Here is a 19688-nt window from a genome sequence, read left to right on the forward strand (position 1 = left end):
AATTAATTTTTATAGGCCAAAGGACCTTTTTTTTTTGTTGTTGTTGTTGCTTTAGTGCGACATTTTGAAATACCATTATTCACTGTGAGCATTAGTGAATGTGGGGGTATTATTCATTGTGAACGGGAAGGGGGCACATTAAGGGGACTTTAGTGTGCCAGCATTTTTTAGTGGGAGCATTATTTAGTATGGGTATAACTAGTGGTTGGTTTCTTACAGTCTGCTTTATTAGGAAGTGGGCCACATTAGGTGGCAAGTGTAGATGTTTCATTGAGGGGCATTATAAGGTGGGGAGCATAGGATATGTCATTAATACATGACAGGTGCAGATCCCTCAGGGCCATTTCTAAAACAGGGGTCTGATGACATCCTTTGTGCGGCCAGGCCAAATGAAAAGTCAATTTTCTCTGCTTTTTTCATAACTCCCACAGACTCGAGTGGAAAGTGACCACGTATGCATGTAAAACTCTGCATTCTGCCCATCTGTGTGAATGGGGACAGCTACCCCCCACTTTTGAGATAGATGCAGATCCCAACGTTGAGTGTTTTACTGTGATGGCCACAATGACCCCAATATCACTAGATGTAATAGGGACATCTGTACATCTCCTGTGTTTTCTGTAGCTGTAAATGATATGCACTGTTGTTTGTAGAACAAGCACACATGGGCAGAGGGTATGTAGAGGAGTTGACACTCCTGAGAATTCAACGTATATTCATTGGGGCCCGTGCCCCGAATCTTTTATGACCCTAGCAACGCCCCTGCTGTAAGGAGAACTCTTTCTTCCTGACCCTAGTCAGAAGCCTCTCTCCCAGCCAATCCAGTTCCTGCACTGTACTGAAGAGACCCAACAAGGTTGAAACATTGTACAGCACTGCCTACAGCTGGGATTCTGTTCCTTCTGGAATAGGTCTACTGGTTTGGTTTGCAGCCTGGGACTAAAGTAAAGCATCTAGAGAGGTCACCAGAGGGCACAGCGTGCAGAGAGGTTCATCTGTAACTAGGGGGTGGTCTGTAAGTTGTTGTCCTTAAGTCGAAAGCTACCTGTATAAATCCTGCTTGCTCAGATCGTAGTATGCCTGCTGGGGTTCAGCGACGAAGAAGGGAGCCAACCCCTCTGCCCAGTATTGCTGTGGCAACCTCTCTCGGGTGGCCACCGTCTCAAACCCTGTCAGCTAGGCCTCCACATCGTCCTCCACCTCGTCATCTTTGTCATGGCTTTGCGGACCTCCTTCCCTGCGTCCTTCACAGTCATCGCTGGGACAGTCCTGTGCTGAGCAGTTGTCAGCTGCTGTTTGTTTCCTGCTGCTGCACATTGGTCTGGACAAGCTGCTTTATTAACATTCAGCTAGTGTATACTTCACTGCACTTTGCCCGCTCCATTCCACTATGTGTGGGGGGTTGCTCTGGTAGATGCCTTGTCGTAGTTCTAGTAATGCCTTGTAGCAGTAGACTGCTCCGCAGGGCGCCTTCCACATGTCATTTTTCTCCTGTTATTAAACGCATCCAAACCCCCCCCCCCTCCCACTTTTGTTTTGGAGGTGTTTAAAAACGCGAGAAAAATGCCACATGGGAAGGCGCCCTGAGGAGCAGTCCACATACAGGAAGAAGGAGGTCACTTACCTGGAGTCACACGGGAAGTCACAATCACAATAATAGTGGTTATTATATGTACAGAGATCTCTGGCCGACTCCACCGCATGATCCCTGGTGTGAAACTAACTGTAGTTTCAGTTTGTCGAGAGACGTCACTTTACCTATGACTGATAAGGAAACATAACACCTGAGCTTACGTAACTATGGGAATCTACAATGGTCACTGCAGGTAGTTCCTAGAACAATAGTTTAACCTATTAAGTGTCAAAGACAGCAGAAAGACCAAATCGTTTAAGGTGCTCATCAATAATGGGTGCTGGTGGGTGACCCCGGTAGCCAGTACCTCGGGATGGACAATCTTCTCAGTTGCCACCTGTAGGATGATATATATGAATGATCCCGCTCTCGTGATTGCTACAAGGGGGAACATTGGTTGCAGTGACCTCTGTACATGGAACAGTACAAGCTCATCCGGTCTTTTTACAATGTAAGGGCACTGTATGGTGTGGACACTATTATATTATTTGAGCAGTTTGTGGAATATTTGTGAATTATAGGAAATGGTTGTAAAATCTCATTCATTTGGAATGTTCTACTTTTTCCCGGGAACATCTCTTGTTGTCCTTGCTTTGCTTTGTAGCTGGAAGTTGCGCGTTGGAGATGTGATATCTTTTAGCCATTGACCTTGGATGATCCATTTTGACTCTTGACCTTAAGACTCTTACAGATCACTTATTTGACTCCTGATACAAATGTATCAAAGGATAGACAAGGGTGCCGTGTGTTCCCCCATGTGTATAGATGACTCCGCAGTGGAGCAAGTCTCGAAATACTTAGGGGTCTATAGAGGAAGTACTTAGGGGTCTATAGGGGAAGTACTTAGGGGTCTATAGGGGAAGTACTTAGGGGTCTATAGGGGAAGTACTTAGGGGTCTACAGGGAAATACTTAGGGGTCTATAGAGGAAGTACTTAGGGGTCTATAGAGGAAGTACTAAGGGGTCTATAGGGGAAATACTTAGGGGTCTATAAGGGAGGTAATTAGGGGTCTATAGGGGAGGTACTTAGGGGTCTATAGGGGAAGTACTAAGGGGTCTATGGGGAAATACTTAGGGGTCTATAGAGGAAATACTTAGGGGTCTATAGGGGAATACTTAGGGGTCTATAGGGGAAGTACTTAGGGGTCTATAGAGGAAGTAGTTAAGGGTCTATAGAGGAAGTACTTAGGGGTCTACAGGGGAAGTACTTAAGGGTATATAGAGGAAGTAATTAGGGGTCTATAGGGGAATACTTAGGGGTCTATAGAGGAAGTACTTAGGGGTCTATAGAGGAAGTACTAAGGGGTCTATAGGGGAAATACTTAGGGGTCTATAAGGGAGGTACTTAGGGGTCTATAGGGGAGGTACTTAGGGGTCTATAGGGGAAGTACTAAGGGGTCTATAGGGGAAATACTTAGGGTCTATAGGGAAAATACTTAGGGGTCTATAGGGGAATACTTAGGGGTCTATAGAGGAAGTACTTAGGGTCTATAGGGGACGTACTTAGGGGTCTATAGGGGAATACTTAGGGGTCTATAGAGGAAGTAATTAGGGGTCTATAGGGGAATACTTAGGGGTCTATAGAGGAAGTACTTAGGGTCTATAGGGGACGTACTTAGGGGTCTATAGGGGAATACTTAGGGGTCTATAGAGGAAGTAATTAGGGGTCTATAGGGGAATACTTAGGGGTCTATAGAGGAAGTAATTAGGGGTCTGTAGGGGAAATACTTAGGGGTCTATAGGGGAATACTTAGGGGTCTATAGAGGAAGTACTTAGGGGTCTGTTTTGATTAGAAACTTTATTGGGACTTTCATGTTAATCAACAGGTAAAGAAATTTCATTAAGATCTTTTAATATTTGTAGCCAATTATTATATAGTTTTTATTGATCCCTACTGGAAAGCAGGTTATTTTTCGCAGCTGGAGGGTGGGGCACAGGAATCACAACCCGTGATAGATCTAGACTCAGATCCGGAAAGCCGGGTCTGTCGTGGGAACTTTATTGGAGTCTTGGGAGTTGGTGATTAACAAGTGTTTGCTGGAAAGGTTTAAGAAAATGATTAGGGACCCTCGGAACCCTGAATTATGATACAGCGAATTATAAGACAGCAAAGTGTATTTAGCGGTAGATACAACCATTGGATTTGCAAGATGGAAAGACTGAAGAATAGTTTTGTCCCATTCTCTATTGGACTGTCGAGGATAACGCGCTGCTAACTTTACTAAAAATAGGTGTAACTACAAAGCTCAGCCACCAGGGGGCGCATGCAGATCCAGAGGCCGCAGAGCAGCAGTGACTGTAAGTATCATTGTTATTGGTACTAGAAATGGTTAATGCATTTCTTTTCTGTTTTTCCTGGACCCATTGGATTTTTTTTAGTTTCAATAAAATGATCAAACAGCGAACTAGGGGGGATTTCTTATTTCAATAAAATTCTGTGTGTTATTTAATAAATAATTTTTATAAAAACCTAAGGGTCCCCCCTGTTTTTCCCTCTACGGCCAGTGAGCAGCAGTGAGCAGTGAGCACCGGGCTGTCAGGAGCCACAGTTATTGGCCCATGGTAGCCTAATTCTGCTGCTGCTGCCCCTTGCCCAACCATCATCTCAGATGGTCAGGTACCGAACGGCTGACCTCATGGTGCATGCGACGGGACCGTACGGGGAGCCGAAGACAGAAGAGGACCAGCGGGGGGCATCGGAAAGGTGAGTACAGCGTTTTTTGTCTTTTTTTTAAGGCTGGTCTGGGGGCTGCTAGCTATATATGAGGGGCAGGAATTGGTTGTATACTTGGGGACAGGCACTGGCTATATACTAGGGGCAGGCACTGGCTATATACTAGGGGCAGGAACAGTCTATATATTGGGGGGCAGGCACTAGCTATACACTAGGGGCAGGCACTGGTTATATACTGAGGGGGCAGATACTGGCTATTTACTAAGAGCACAGGCACTGGCTATATACTAAAGGGGCAGGCAGTGTCCATATACTGAGGGACATGCACTGGCTATATACTGGGGGCAAACGCTGACTATAAACGAGGGGGCAGGGGCTGGCAATATACTGGGGCAGGGGCTGCTGGCTATATACTAGGGGACAGGGGCTGGCTATAAACTGGGGGATGCTGGCTATATACTGGGGGAGGAGTTCTGGCTATATACTGGGAGGCTGTGACCAATACATTTCCCAACCTCGGGTTGTACTCAAGTTAATAGGTTTTTCCAGATTTTGTGTTTAAAATTAGGTGCCTCGGCTTATACTCTGGTATATACGGTACTCTACAGTATATTACTGGCAGCTAGGGACGAGGGGCTCCCCTCAATGCATTTTAATATGTTTCAAAATGCATTAAAAATGCAAAATGTTAAATCCCAAATTAACAGCAGTGTCCACTCCTGTATATAACCCCCTCACATGGCTTGTATCCTCTCCTGTATATAACCTCCTCACATGGCTTGTGTCCTCTCCTGTATATAACCCCCTCACATGGCTTGTGTCTTCTCCTGTATATAACCCCCTCACATGGCTTGTATCCTCTCCTGTATATAACCCCCTCACATGGCTTGTATTCTCTCCTGTATATAACCCCTCACATGGCTTGTATCCTCTCCTGTATATAACCCCTCACATGGCTTGTATCCTCTCCTGTATATAACCCCCTCACATGGCTTGTGTCTTCTCCTGTATATAACCCCTCACATGGCTTGTGTCCTCTCCTGTATATAACCCCTCACATGGCTTGTGTCCTCTCCTGTATATAACCCCTCACATGGCTTGTATCCTCTCCTGTATATAACCTCCTCACATGGCTTGTATCATCTCCTGTATATAACCCCCTCACATGGCTTGTGTCCTCTCCTGTATATAACCCCTCACATGGCTTGTATCCTCTTCTGTATATAACCCCCTCACATGGCTTGTGTCCTCTCCTGTATATAACCCCTCACATAGCTTGTGTCCTCTCCTGTATATAACCCCTCACATGGCTTGTATCCTCTCCTGTATATAACCTCCTCACATGGCTTGTATCCTCTCCTGTATATAACCCCCTCACATGGCTTGTATCCTCTCCTGTATATAACCCCTCACATGGCTTGTGTCCTCTCCTGTATATAACCCCTCACATGGCTTGTGTCCTCTCCTGTATGTAACCCCTCACATGTCTTGTATCCTCTCCTGTATATAACCCCTCACATGGCTTGTGTCCTCTCCTGTATATAACCCCTCACATGGCTTGTGTCCTCTCCTGTATATAACCCTTCACATGGCTTGTGTCCTCTCCTGTATATAACCCCTCACATGGCTTGTATCCTCTCCTGTATATAACCCCTCACATGGCTTGTATCCTCCACTGTATATAACCCCCTCCTGTGGCTTGTATCCTCTCCAGTATATAACCCCTCTCATGGCTTGTATCCTCTCCTGTATATAACCCCTCACATGGCTTGTATCCTCTCTTGTATATAACCCCCTCACATGGCTTGTGTCCTCTCCTGTATATAACCCCCTCACATGGCTTGTATCCTCTCCTGTATATAACCCCCTCACAAGGCTTGTATCCTCTCTTGTATATAACCCCCTCACATGGCTTGTGTCCTCTCCTGTATATAACCCCCTCACATGGCTTGTATCCTCTCCTGTATATAACCCCCTCAAATGGCTTGTGTCTTCTCCTGTATATAACCCCTCACATGGCTTGTGTCCTCTCCTGTATATAACCCCTCAAATGGCTTGTATCCTCTCCTGTATATAACCCCCTCACATGGCTTGTGTCTTCTCCTGTATATAACCCCTCACATGGCTTGTGTCCTCTCCTGTATATAACTCCTCACATGGCTTGTGTCCTCTCCTGTATATAACCCTTCACATGGCTTGTGTCCTCTCCTGTATATATCCCCTAACATGGCTTGTATCCTCTCCTGTATATAACCCCTCACATGGCTTGTATCCTCCCCTGTATATAACCCCCTCCTGTGGCTTGTATCCTCTCCTGTATATAACCCCTCTCATGGCTTGTATCCTCTCCTGTATATAACCCCTCACATGGCTTGTATCCTCTCCTGTATATAACCCCCTCACAAGGCTTGTATCCTCTCTTGTATATAACCCCCTCACATGGCTTGTGTCCTCTCCTGTATATAACCCCCTCACATGGCTTGTATCCTCTCCTGTATATAACCCCCTAAAATGGCTTGTGTCTTCTCCTGTATATAACCCCTCACATGGCTTGTGTCCTCTCCTGTATATAACCCCTCACATGGCTTGTATCCTCTCCTGTATATGACCCCTCATATGGCTTGTATCCTCTCCTGTATATAACCCCCTTACATGGCTTGTATCCTCTCCTGTATATAACCCCCTCACGTGGCTTGTATCCTCTCCTGCATATAACCCCCTCACATGGCTTGTATCCACTCCTGTATATATCCCCTCACATGGCTTGTGTCCTCTCCTGTATATAACCCCCTCACATGGCTTGTATCCTCTCCTGTATATAACCCTCACATGTCCTGTATCCTCTCCTGTATATAACCCCTCACATGGCTTGTATCCTCTCCTGTATATAACCCCTCACATGGCTTGTATCCTCTCTTGTATATAACCTCTCACATGGCTTGTAACCTCTCCTGTATTTAACCCCTCACATGGCTTGTATCCTCTCCTATATATAACCCCCTCACATGGATTGTATCCACTCCTGTATATAAACCCTCACATGGCTTGTATCCTCTCCTGTATATATCCCCTCACAAGTCTTGTATCCTCTCTTGTATATATCCTCTCACATGGCTTGTATCCTCTCCGGTATATAACCCCCTCACATGGCTTGTATCCTCTCCTGTATATATCCCCTCACAAGTCTTGTATCCTCTCTTGTATATAACCTCTCACATGGCTTGTATCCTCTCCGGTATATAACCCCCTCACATGGCTTGTATCCTCTCCTGTATATAACCCCCTCACATGGCTTGTATTCTCCCCTGTATATAACCCCTCTCATGGCTTGTATCCTCTCCTGTATATAACCCCTCACATGGCTTGTATCCACTCCTGTATATATCCCCTCACAAGGCTTGTATCCTCTCTTGTATATAACCTCTCACATGGCTTGTATCCTCTCCGGTATATAACCCCCTCACATGGCTTGTATCCTCTCCTGTATATAACCCCTCACATGGCTTGTATCCTCTACTGTATATAACCCCCTTGCATGGCTTGTATCCTCTCCTGTATATAACCCCGCACATGGCTTGTATCCTCTCCTGTATATAACCCCTCACATGGCTTGTATCCTCCCCTGTATATAACCCCCTCCTGTGGCTTGTATCCTCTTCTGTATATAACCCCTCTCATGGCTCATATCCTCTCCTGTATATAACCCCCTCACATGGCTTGTACACTCTCCTGTATGTAACCTCTCACATGGCTTGTATCCTCTCCTGTATATAACCCCCTCACATGGCATGTATCCTCTCCTGTATATAACCCCCTCACATGGCATGTATCCTCTCCTGTATATAACCCCCTCACATGGCTTGTGTCCTCTCCTGTATATAACCCCCTCACATGGCTTGTATCCTCTCCTGTATATAACCCCTCACATGGCTTGTATCCTCTCCTGTATATAACCCCTCACATGGCTTGTATCCTCTCCTGTATATAACCCCTCACATGGCTTGTATCCTCTCCTGTATATAACCCCCTCACATGGCTTGTATCCTCTCCTGTATATAACTCCTCACATGTCTTGTATCCTCCCCTGTATATAACCCCCTCCTGTGGCTTGTATCCTCTCCTGTATATAACCCCTCACATGGCTTGTATCCTCTCCTGTATATAACCCCTCACATGTCTTGTATCCTCCCCTGTATATAACCCCCTCCTGTGGCTTGTATCCTCTCCTGTATATAACCCCTCACATGTCTTGTATCCTCTCCTGTATATAACCTCCTCACATGTCTTGTATCCTCTCCTGTATATAACCCCTCACATGGCTTGTATCCACTCCTGTATATATCCCCTCACAAGGCTTGTATCCTCTCTTGTATATAACCTCTCACATGGCTTGTATCCTCTCCGGTATATAACCCCCTCACATGGCTTGTATCCTCTCCTGTATATAACCCCTCACATGGCTTGTATCCTCTACTGTATATAACCCCCTTGCATGGCTTGTATCCTCTCCTGTATATAACCCCGCACATGGCTTGTATCCTCTCCTGTATATAACCCCTCACATGGCTTGTATCCTCCCCTGTATATAACCCCCTCCTGTGGCTTGTATCCTCTTCTGTATATAACCCCTCTCATGGCTCATATCCTCTCCTGTATATAACCCCCTCACATGGCTTGTACCCTCTCCTGTATGTAACCTCTCACATGGCTTGTATCCTCTCCTGTATATAACTCCTCACATGTCTTGTATCCTCCCCTGTATATAACCCCCTCCTGTGGCTTGTATCCTCTCCTGTATATAACCCCTCACATGGCTTGTATCCTCTCCTGTATATAACCCCTCACATGTCTTGTATCCTCCCCTGTATATAACCCCCTCCTGTGGCTTGTATCCTCTCCTGTATATAACCCCTCACATGTCTTGTATCCTCTCCTGTATATAACCTCCTCACATGGCTTGTATCCTCTCCTGTATATAACCCCTCACATGGCTTGTATCCTCTCCTGTATATAACCCCTCACATGGCTTGTGCCCTCTCCTGTATATAATCCCTCACATGGCTTGTATCCTCTCCTGTATATAACCTCCTCACATGGCTTGTACCCTCTCCTGTATGTAACCTCTCACATGGCTTGTATCCTCTCCTGTATATAACCCCTCACATGGCTTGTGTCCTCTCCTGTATATAACCCCTCACATGGCTTGTGTCCTCTCCTGTATATAACCCCTCACATGGCTTATATCCTCTCCTGTATATAACCCCTCTCATGGCTCGTATCCTCTCCTGTATATAATCCCCTCACATGGCTTGTATCCTCTCCTGTATATAACTCCTCACATGTCTTGTATCCTCCCCTGTATATAACCCCCTCCTGTGGCTTGTATCCTCTCCTGTATATAACTCCTCACATGTCTTGTATCCTCTTCTGTATAAAACCCCTCACATGGCTTGTATCCTCTTCTGTATAAAACCCCTCACATGGCTTGTATCCTCTTCTGTATAAAACCCCTCACATGGCTTGTATCTTCTACTGTATATAACCTTCTCACGTGGCTTGTGTCCTCTCCTGTATATAACCTCCTCACATGGCTTGTATCCTCTCCTGTATATAACCCCCTCACATGGCTTGTATCCTCTCCTGTATATAACCCCTCACATGGCTTGTATCCTCTCCTGTATATAACCCCTCACATGGCTTGTATCCTCTCCTGTATGCAACCCCTCTCATGGCTTGTGTCCTCTCCTGTATATAACCCCTCACATGGCTTGTATCCTCTCCTGTATATAACCCCTCTCATGGCTTGTATCCTCTCCTGTATATAACCCCTCACATGGCTGGTATCCTCTCCTGTATGCAACCCCTCTCATGGCTTGTGTCCTCTCCTGTATATAACCCCTCTCATGGCTTGTATCCTCTCCTGTATATAACCCCTCACATGGCTTGTATCCTCTCCTGTATATAACCCCTCACATGGCTTGTGTCCTCTTCTGTATATAACCCCTCACATGGCTTGTATCATCTCCTGTATATAACCCCTCACATGGCTTGTGTCCTCTTCTGTATATAACCCCTCACATGGCTTGTATCCTCTCCTGTATATAACCCCCTCACATGGCTTGTGTCATCTCCTGTATATAACCGCTCACATGGCTTGTATCCTCTCCTGTATATAACCCCTCACATGGCTTGTGTCCTCTCCTGTATATAACCCCTCACATGGCTTGTATCCTCTCCTGTATATAACCCCTCACATGGCTTGTGTCCTCACCTGTATATAACCCCTCACATGGCTTGTATCCTCTCCTGTATATAACCCCTCACATGGCTTGTATCCTCTCCTGTATATAACGTTCTCACGTGGCTTGTGTCCTCTCCTGTATATAACCCCCTCACGTGGCTTGTGTCCATGTGGATTTGAGACATTTGCAACCAAAAGTCTCAAAAAGAAGCCAAAATTTGCGCCCGTCTGGATAGGAAAAACTGAACATGTATCACAAGTAAAAAGACAGGATCATACATAAGGTGCAAATACTAGCAGCCAAAAGTCTCTAAAATTCACCTCAGAGAGACAAAACTATGATACATGTGGCCCACTGTGTCTTCCACCAGGGGATTTTCCTGTGTAAAGACAGTTGAGAGGACGACATTCAGTAGATTGGCCCTTTCCTCATCTCCTTCCACCATGACCCCCAGATTATTCTTCAGAGGGCTCAGAAGAATAAATTATCTGCCTTTATCTGTAAATTACAAGATTTATTTTTCTCCTATTTTTCTTCTATAATCCTGTAACGACTCATCGCTACCTTCACGTTTTAGCACCTTAAATTCCTTATCTTTCTCGCTTATTGCTCTCCTTACAAGACTTTTTAGCCACATCATTGGCTTTTTCTTGTTCCTCTTACCCTTTTCCCCATATTTGTGTTTCTCACAAGTCTTTTTTAATATTTGTAAAATATTTGTAAATAAAAGTTCTTTTTTTTTCGGGGGGGGGGACTTTTGTCTTTGAAAACCTTATCCCTGTTTATGGCTATAAGGTCTTCCCTTAGCTGGTGAAAATTTGCCCTCCTGAAGTTAGTAAAGTAATACAAAATCTATGATATTGTGATCACTATTCCTCAGGTTCCCCCCAACATGTAATTTTGATACCCTATCAGGTCTGTTGGTTAGGATAAGGTCCAGCAGCCCTCTTGTTGGCTCCAGGACTAGTTGAGACAGGTAATTGTCTTTTGTTGTTGACAAGAACCCGCTGCCTTTGAAGGACCTGCAGGTTTCTGCCCCCCAGTCAATATCTGGGTAATTGAAGTCCCCCATGATAAGTACTTCACCATGCTCTGAAGCCGCATCCATTTCACTTATCAGCATTTCCTCTGCTGCCTCCATTATATTTGGAGCCTTATAACAAACCCCTAGTGATATTTTATTATTCTTTTTTCCTCCCCTTATCTCCACCCATAGGGACTCCACATTTGCATTTTAGTCACTGATGTCCTCAGGACGGGCCTGTAGGGTCTTGTAGGGCTCTATGTATACAGTGTAATAGAATTGTTAGGGTCATGTCCGGTGGTTGGGGTTGTAGTGCCCTATGTATAGGGTAGGATGAAATTGGCCACTATTGAGGTTTCCAAGGGTTAATAATGACACCGTACAACCGGTTTATCTTTCTTTTCCCTATATTATTACATCCTTAAGAAAGTTTTTCACTTCAAAGTAGTAGTTGTTAATTTTGGCATCTTGGTTTTTGGCTTCATCGTTTTTGGCTTCTTGGTTTCCTCCTGATTGTAGAAGTTCCAGCAACAACCTTTATGAATAAGAACAAAAAAATGTGAATCACAGCTCCCACCATATTTTTTGTATGGACCATTCATATATTTATATACATTAATCATGTCCCCTCGTAGTCGTCTCTTTTCCAGACTAAATAAATCTAATTCCATGAATCTTTTCTCATAACTCAGACCCTCCATACCCCTTATCATTTTTGTGGCGCTACGTTGAACCCTCTCCAGCTCCAGGGCCTCCTTTTTATGGACCGGTGCCCAGAACTGAACGGCATATTCCAGGTGAGGCCGAACCAATGCCTTGTACAGTGATAATATTACATCCCTATCCCCGACAGTTGTTATTCTGCTATTTCACAATTAGTCATATATGTCATCATTTTTAGATCTCTACTGTCAGGTGGGTGGAGCCATGACATCTGCTGTAGCCAAGGACCACCCACCTGGAAGTAGAGAGCCTAATTAGCATATAGTGAACTAAAACTATGCTAGTTGGGCTCTTTATTGTCTTGGACTTTATGGACAGCCTGGCTCCACCCATCTGACAGTATGAAGCTAAAATATTGACACAGATTACTCAGGCATTGTGAAAACTAGAGAGGAAATTGCAGCAATATCTATTAAATGATGCAAAAAGTTGAAGATGGTGAAAAATCCTCTTTAAGGCCTATTGCTCACAAGCGAGTCTGATGCAACTAATTCTTATCAAACTCACATCGTGTGCTCAAAATGTCCGGCCCAAATGCTCAGAGGCCAGAACTGAACTCACCACGTCAGTTTGGTTCTGGACTCTGAGCGTTCGGCTCGGACATTCCTTAATATCTGAGTAATCTAGGCCAATATTTTGACAAATTCTATGGGTGGAGCCACGCTGTCCATCCAGTCCAAGACAAGAAAGAGCCCAACTACCATATATGCTAATTAGGCTACTGCCAGGTGGGTGGTCCTTGGCTGCAGCAGGTGACATGGCTCCACCCAGGCTCCATCCGTGCACTGAATCAGTGATCATTATTGACCCTATAGTCCATTGGACCGCCCATTTGTCTGGCCATCCTCTATTATTCTCCATGGAGAAGAACTGGGATCCAGGTGATTCTTATTTTGTCTTCTTTTTATTTCGTTTTCTCACATTTTTTGGTTTTCCTTCCATTAGCTAAAATACAAAATGATAAGAACTAAACTGAATCGCTTCATGATTTCTAAATAATATACTAGATTACTATGAATTCATTTAGGAAAATTCTGGTGATTTTTATATCCATTTAGACAATTAAGTCTAAAAGTAGGCAGCATTCAGGATTGAAGTCAAAAAATCGAGGGTGAAGTTTTGAAAAAGTTGGGTGCCACCACCGAAACGCCGCAATGGAATAAAACTTCACCCTTGATTTTTTTTCACTGCCTACTTTTGGACTTATTTATTGGGATTTTCTGCCGCGGATCCTATGGCTCTACACCACCATTTCCACTTTGTGCTGCTCTTTCCTATACATTTAGACAATTAGCAACCAGCATGGACAACCATCATGAGGTTTGATGCCCATAGATCTGGTGTCAGCATGAGACACGAGGATGGGCACACTGGTGGAACGGGCTTGGTTCACATGTTGAAGGGGGATTCTCGAATGGCCGTTTCACTACAACTAGACCTGAACAATGAGTTACCCTGGAAGAAACTTCCACCAGCCTGAAGGTCGTCAGATCCTCCCAAATGGGATTCTGGAGCGAAAGGAATGGCCTCCAGAAGTGGCAACTCAACAAGAAGAATGACCATAAACTGAGCCCTACGACCTCTTGTGTGCGCAACTGGAGGCCTCATCATTTATTTTAGTCTCTAATAATATTTTAAAGGAGATTGGGGAAGATTTACTTATCCGATCCCGCGGTGCGTTGTCCGACGAGGATTCGGGTCTGCCGGGATTCACTAAGATCGTGCGCCCGATATCCTACACGTGTGTCGCTGCTGCGCTGAGGTCCGCCGGAGTTCACCTGCTTCTTCCTGGTGCACGTGCTTGATCTTGCGACACATTTCCTTTTTTAGATTCCGTGGTTTGTCCGAATCCGTCGGGTTGTCCGACGGCCACGCCTCTGATTTCTGTTGCATGTAAGCCGGCGCCGATGCGCCACAATCCGATCGCGTGCACCAAAATCCCGGAGCAATTCGGGGCAAAAGAGAAATATTTGGGAAACCCAACAAAAGTGCGGCGTTCAGACCCTTAGAAAATGAGCCCCATTGTGTCAAGATTAACAAGACTGGGAGTCTGACGTCCTCCATATCAACTGGAGTCCATGTTCCAAAAGCCCCAAAGTAGTCAGTGAAGCCCAGGAGCCAGCGAGCTGCCTCTCATCCAGCAAGATGCTTCCCACCAAACAGCAAGACCTACAACTTACCTTAACTATACAGACAGAAAAAAATACTAGTCCAAATGACATAAAACTTACCGGACCAGACCTGCGCGCAACAGCTGAACCACCCTGACCCTTTCTTGAATCAGGCTTCTTTCTGTAATACAACAGGCAAAAAAGTTTTAAGGACAGATTATGATACCGTTACCACTTTCACCGATTCCAACTCCTTTTTACATGCTTTAACCCTTTCATGCCCATGCCATTTTCAGTTCTGTGTTATTTGTTTATATACTGTATGGACTTTATATTTTTTTTATAATTACTATTTTTTTTACCATTATATCAGGCCCCTTAGGGTGTTTGAAATCTTGGGGGGGTCTGATTGGTCTAACGGTTCATCAGGTTTTCTTGTAAATTCTCATCTTATTATCAGAAAACCAGATGAAGCGTCACGTGCGCAGAACAGCTGTGGTTTCTCTTACTACCCTGTGATGTCCTGTTGTCCTTCCCTCCCTTCATGAATTCACTTTTTATCATGGCTGTATGAGAAATATATCAATAAATGGATTCAGAAGATGACCATTGGTGAGGGCAGTTCTACTGTTTTCAATATGGACAATATACGTTTGGTTTAACTTGATCTGGATCTTGAGCACCACATGTGTTTTTTATTCAAGCTGATCGTGGTGGTTCATGGGATTGGTTGGTAGGTACCTTATGTAGTCCTATAAAGCAGATAAGTGCCTCACAGTTACCACACTTTACATTTTCTTGAATATATTGCAATACAACTGTATTGACGCTTATTGTGAATATACGGCTTGCCTATTACTGCCTGCCTCTGGAAAACTGTAATAGCAGAAGCAGAATGGCAGCTAGGGAAGCCTCTGAGAGGCTCCCGACTGTCATGGCAACAGCTTGATGCCCCCTGATGACTTCAGTAGGGAGCTGTGATTGCAGCTAACTTGACAGTACCCTTCTCTACCACTGTTTAGGGTCTGTGTTACCAATGCCAGTGGACATGGGACTGGAGAACATGGAGTTCAGGGGAAGTCGTAGTCTGTGGACAGCTTTAGAGAAAACTCTGGAGCTCATGGCAGGAACAAAGAAACTGGAACACGGAGGAACACTGGAAACACAGCAACACTGAAGGGCTTTCACTTAGCAGGAAATGATGCTGAAGATCCAGTGAGGCAGGAAGGGAGGAGCCGGATTATAAGGCAGAGCCGGATTAACCAGCGCCAATCAAAAGGACACTGGCCCTTTAAGTCTTGAAGAGCTGGCGTGCGTGGCCTAGTGGGATCCGGAGCAGGAGCGTGGAGTATAGGTCTAGGACCGGGGCGGCGGGGACCGCGGCACGAAGAGGGGCACGGGCATGGATTGTGGGGGCACCCGTGACAATCTGCAGTTGAATCCACAGTTAAGATGCCCTTAGTGCCATATGCTCAACCATGAGCCCCCTCCATATATTCATATAGATTTCATTATGCTTGAAGTGGTTAATAGGCAACCTACTCTACATACCTCCCAACATTTGTGAAAAGGAAAGAGGGCCAAAATTGCGGCACGCGTAGCGATCCCCCTAAGCCACACCCCCAATTTTAGCCATATTAAAATAATAAAAATTATCTCAATAAAAAAAAAACAAAAAAAAATTATCCTCATAGGGATTTGAACCCAGTGTCCATGTACAATAATAACACAGCGCCTCAACCCACTGAGCTATAATCTCTGTGATTAACAGGGTGGAGAATTTTGGTAACTAAGAACTATGACTATATACTGCCTTGGTATATAGGGAGGGATCTTCTCAGATTATTGTAATTATTGAGACTATTATTATTATTATGGAGATTATTATTATTATTATTGAGATGATTATTATTATTTTTACCATTATTAATAATCATCTCCATAATAATAAAAATAATAAAATTAATAATAATAATAATAGTCTCAATAATTACAATAATAATCTCTGAGAAGATCCCTCTCTATATATCAGTGCATTAGTCTGTGTCACAGTGTAACACTGGCTGATAACACTTCTTAGTTACCAGAAATCCTCAGCTCTGTATCACTGGGCTCATAGCTCAGTTAGTTAAGGCTCCTGTCTCTGGTGCAGAGAGTCCCAGGTGCGAATCTCAGCCTGGGCAAAACTTTATGTAATTTAATTATATAAAGAGCTTGTGTCTGGGGAAGCCCTGGAGACCATATATGGACAGATGCTGATCTGACCTGATGACGTGGTCCCTGCTCTCCGCTAAGCCGACACTTCTGTGAAAAGGATTCCCTGCCCGATGTCTGCTCTGGGGAACCCTAGGAGATGCAGTGACCATATATGGACAGATGCTGATCTGAAGCTGATGACGTGGTCCCTGCTCTCTCCGCTAAGCCCGACACTTCTCTGAAAAGGATTCCCTCCCCGATGTCTGCTCTGGGGAACCCTAGGAGATGCAGCGACCATATATGGACAGATACTGATCTGACCTGATGACGTGGTCCCTGCTCTCTCCGCTAAGCCGACACTTCTCTGAAAAGGATTCCCTGCCCGATGTCTGCTCTGGGGAACCCTAGGAGATGCAGTGACCATATATGGACAGATGCTGATCTGACCTGATGACGTGGTCCCTGCTAAGCCCGACACTTCTCTGAGAAGGATTCCCTGCCCGATGTCTGCTCTGGGGAACCCTAGGAGATGCAGTGACCATATATGGACAGATACTGATCTGACCTGATGACGTGGTCCCTGCTCTCTGCTAACCCGACACTTCTCTGAAAAGGATTCCCTGCCGATGTCTGCTCTGGAGAACCCTAGGAGATGCAGAGACCATATATGGACAGATGCTGATCTGAAGCTGATGACGTGGTCCCTGCTCTCCGCTAAGCCCGACACTTCTCTGAAAAGGATTCCCTCCCGATGTCTGCTCTGGGGAACCCTAGGAGATGCAGTGACCATATATGGACAGATGCTGATCTGAAGCTGATGACGTGGTCCCTGCTCTCTCCACTAAGCCGACACTTCTCTGAGAAGGATTCCCTCCCGATGTCTGTAGAAGCCATTCTGTACTGTGAGTTCAGACTTTGAAAGTATTTACTATGGGGACACAGCGCCGGGACACAGCGGGACCTGGGGGGAGAATCCGTAACAATCTCATAGCTGCCCGTGACGCGGGGCAGAGGTACGAAAAACGGGAAAGTCCCATCAAAATCGGGACGGTTGGGAGCTATGACTACTAGTACTACAGGTGCCCCCCGTCCCTACTACTACTACTACAGGTGCCCCCCGTCCCCACTACTACTACAGGTGCCCCCCGTCCCTACTACTACTACAGGTGCCCCCCGTCCCCACTACTACTACAGGTGCCCCCCGTCCCCACTACTACTACAGGTGCCCCCCGTCCCCGCTACTACTACAGGTGCCCCCCGTCCCCGCTACTACTACAGGTGCCCCCCATCCCCACTACTACTACAGGTGCCCCCCGTCCCTGCTACTACTACAGGTGCCCCCCGTCCCCACTACTACTACAGGTGCCCCCCGTCCCTGCTACTACTACAGGCAGGTGCCCCCCGTCCCCACTACTACTACAGGTGCCCCCCGTCCCTGCTACTACTACAGGTGCCCCCCGTCCCCACTACTACTACAGGTGCCCCCCGTCCCTGCTACTACTACAGGTGCCCCCCGTCCCCGCTACTACTACAGGTGCCCCCCGTCTCCACTACTACTACAGGTGCCCCCCGTCCCCGCTACTACTACAGGTGCCCCCCGTCCCCACTACTACTACAGGTGCTCCCCGTCCCCGCTACTACTACAGGTGCCCCCCGTCCCCGCTACTACTACAGGTGCCTACAGGTGTGCATACCTCCCAACATTTGTGAAAAGGAAAGAGGGACAAAATGATGGCACGCGGTAGCGTGCCGTGGCGATCCCCCTAAGCCACACCCCCAATCACTCCCTGGCCACGCCCCAAATTTTAGCCATATTAAAATAATAAAAATCATCTCAATAAAAAAAAAAAATTATCCTCATTATAATTTTAACCCAGAACCTGCAGTGTCCATGTACAATAATAACACAGCGCCTCAACCCACTGAGCTATAACCTCTGTGATTAACATGGTGGAGAATTTTGGTAACTAAGAACTATGACTATATACTGCCTTGGTATATAGGAAGGGATCTTCTCAGATTATTGTAATTATTGAGACTATTATTATTATTATGGAGATTATTATTATTATTATTATTATTATTGTTATGGAGATTATTATTATTATTTTTACCATTATTAATAATCATCTCCATAATAATAAAAATAATAAAATTTATAATAATAATAATAGTCTGAATAATTACAATAATAATATCTGAGAAGTTCCCTCTCTATATATCAGTGCATTAGTCTGTGTCACAGTGTAAATGGCTGATAACACTTCTTAGTTACCAGAAATCCTCAGCTCTGTATCACTGGGCTTATAGCTCAGTTAGTTAAGGCTCCTGTCTGCAGTGCAGAGGGTCCCAGGTTTGAATCTCAGCCTGGGCAAAACTTTATGTAATTTAATTATATAAAGAGCTTGTGTCTGGGGAAGCCCTGGAGACCATATATGGACAGATGCTGATATGAACCTGATGACGTGGTCCCTGCTCTCTCTGCTAAGCCGACACTTCTCTGAAAAGGATTCCCTGCCCGATGTCTGCTCTGGGGAACCCTAGGAGATGCAGTGACCATATATGGACAGATGGTGATATGAACCTGATGACGTGGTCCCTGCTCTCCGCTAACCCGACACTTCTCTGAAAAGGATTCCCTCCCGATGTCTGCTCTGGGGAACCCTAGGAGATGCAGTGACCATATATGGACAGATGGTAAACTGAAGCTGATGACGTGGTCCCTGCTCTCTCTGCTAAGCCGACACTTCTCTGAAAAGGATTCCCTGCCCGATGTCTGCTCTGGGGAACCCTAGGAGATGCAGTGACCATATATGGACAGATGCTGATCTGAGCTGATGACGTGGTCCCTGCTCTCTGCTAAGCCGACACTTCTCTGAAAAGGATTCCCTCCCGATGTCTGTAGAAGCCATTCTGTACTGTGAGTGCAGGCTTTCAAAGTATTTACTATGCGGACACAGCGCCGGGACACAGCGGGACCTGGGGGGAGAATCCGTGACAATATCATAGCTGCCCGTGACGCGGGGCAGAGGTACGAAAAACGGGAAAGTCCCGTCAAAATCGGGACGGTTGGGAGCTATGTAC

The 19688-nt window shown here is 45.6% G+C and overlaps 2 protein-coding genes across 4 annotated transcripts in view; both read right to left on the reverse strand.

The window, feature by feature from the left end:
- Nucleotides 1-1718, reverse strand: part of LOC140116805 (OX-2 membrane glycoprotein-like) — a 63177-nt gene extending 61459 nt beyond the window's left edge. The window contains exon 1 of the mRNA XM_072133241.1: nucleotides 1625-1718. Coding sequence (XP_071989342.1) covers nucleotides 1625-1703 — 79 coding nt within the window. The 5' untranslated portion in view covers nucleotides 1704-1718. The remainder of the gene's footprint in view (nucleotides 1-1624) is intronic.
- Nucleotides 1719-11963: 10245 nt separating this feature from the next.
- Nucleotides 11964-19688, reverse strand: part of LOC140116806 (OX-2 membrane glycoprotein-like) — a 37656-nt gene continuing 29931 nt past the window's right edge. For 2 of the 3 annotated variants that reach the window (XM_072133244.1, XM_072133242.1), the window contains 2 exons: nucleotides 14529-14589; nucleotides 13158-13242 (listed from right to left, as the gene is read on the reverse strand). In XM_072133244.1, the coding sequence (XP_071989345.1) occupies nucleotides 13186-13242; nucleotides 14529-14589 (118 nt within the window). In that variant the 3' untranslated portion in view covers nucleotides 13158-13185. Of the gene's footprint in view, nucleotides 12110-13157; nucleotides 13243-14528; nucleotides 14590-19688 lie in introns of those variants that run through there. The other variant, XM_072133243.1, reaches the window with a different exon arrangement.

Source organism: Engystomops pustulosus, chromosome 2 (assembly GCF_040894005.1).
Source record: "Engystomops pustulosus chromosome 2, aEngPut4.maternal, whole genome shotgun sequence".
NCBI lineage: Eukaryota > Metazoa > Chordata > Amphibia > Anura > Leptodactylidae > Engystomops > Engystomops pustulosus.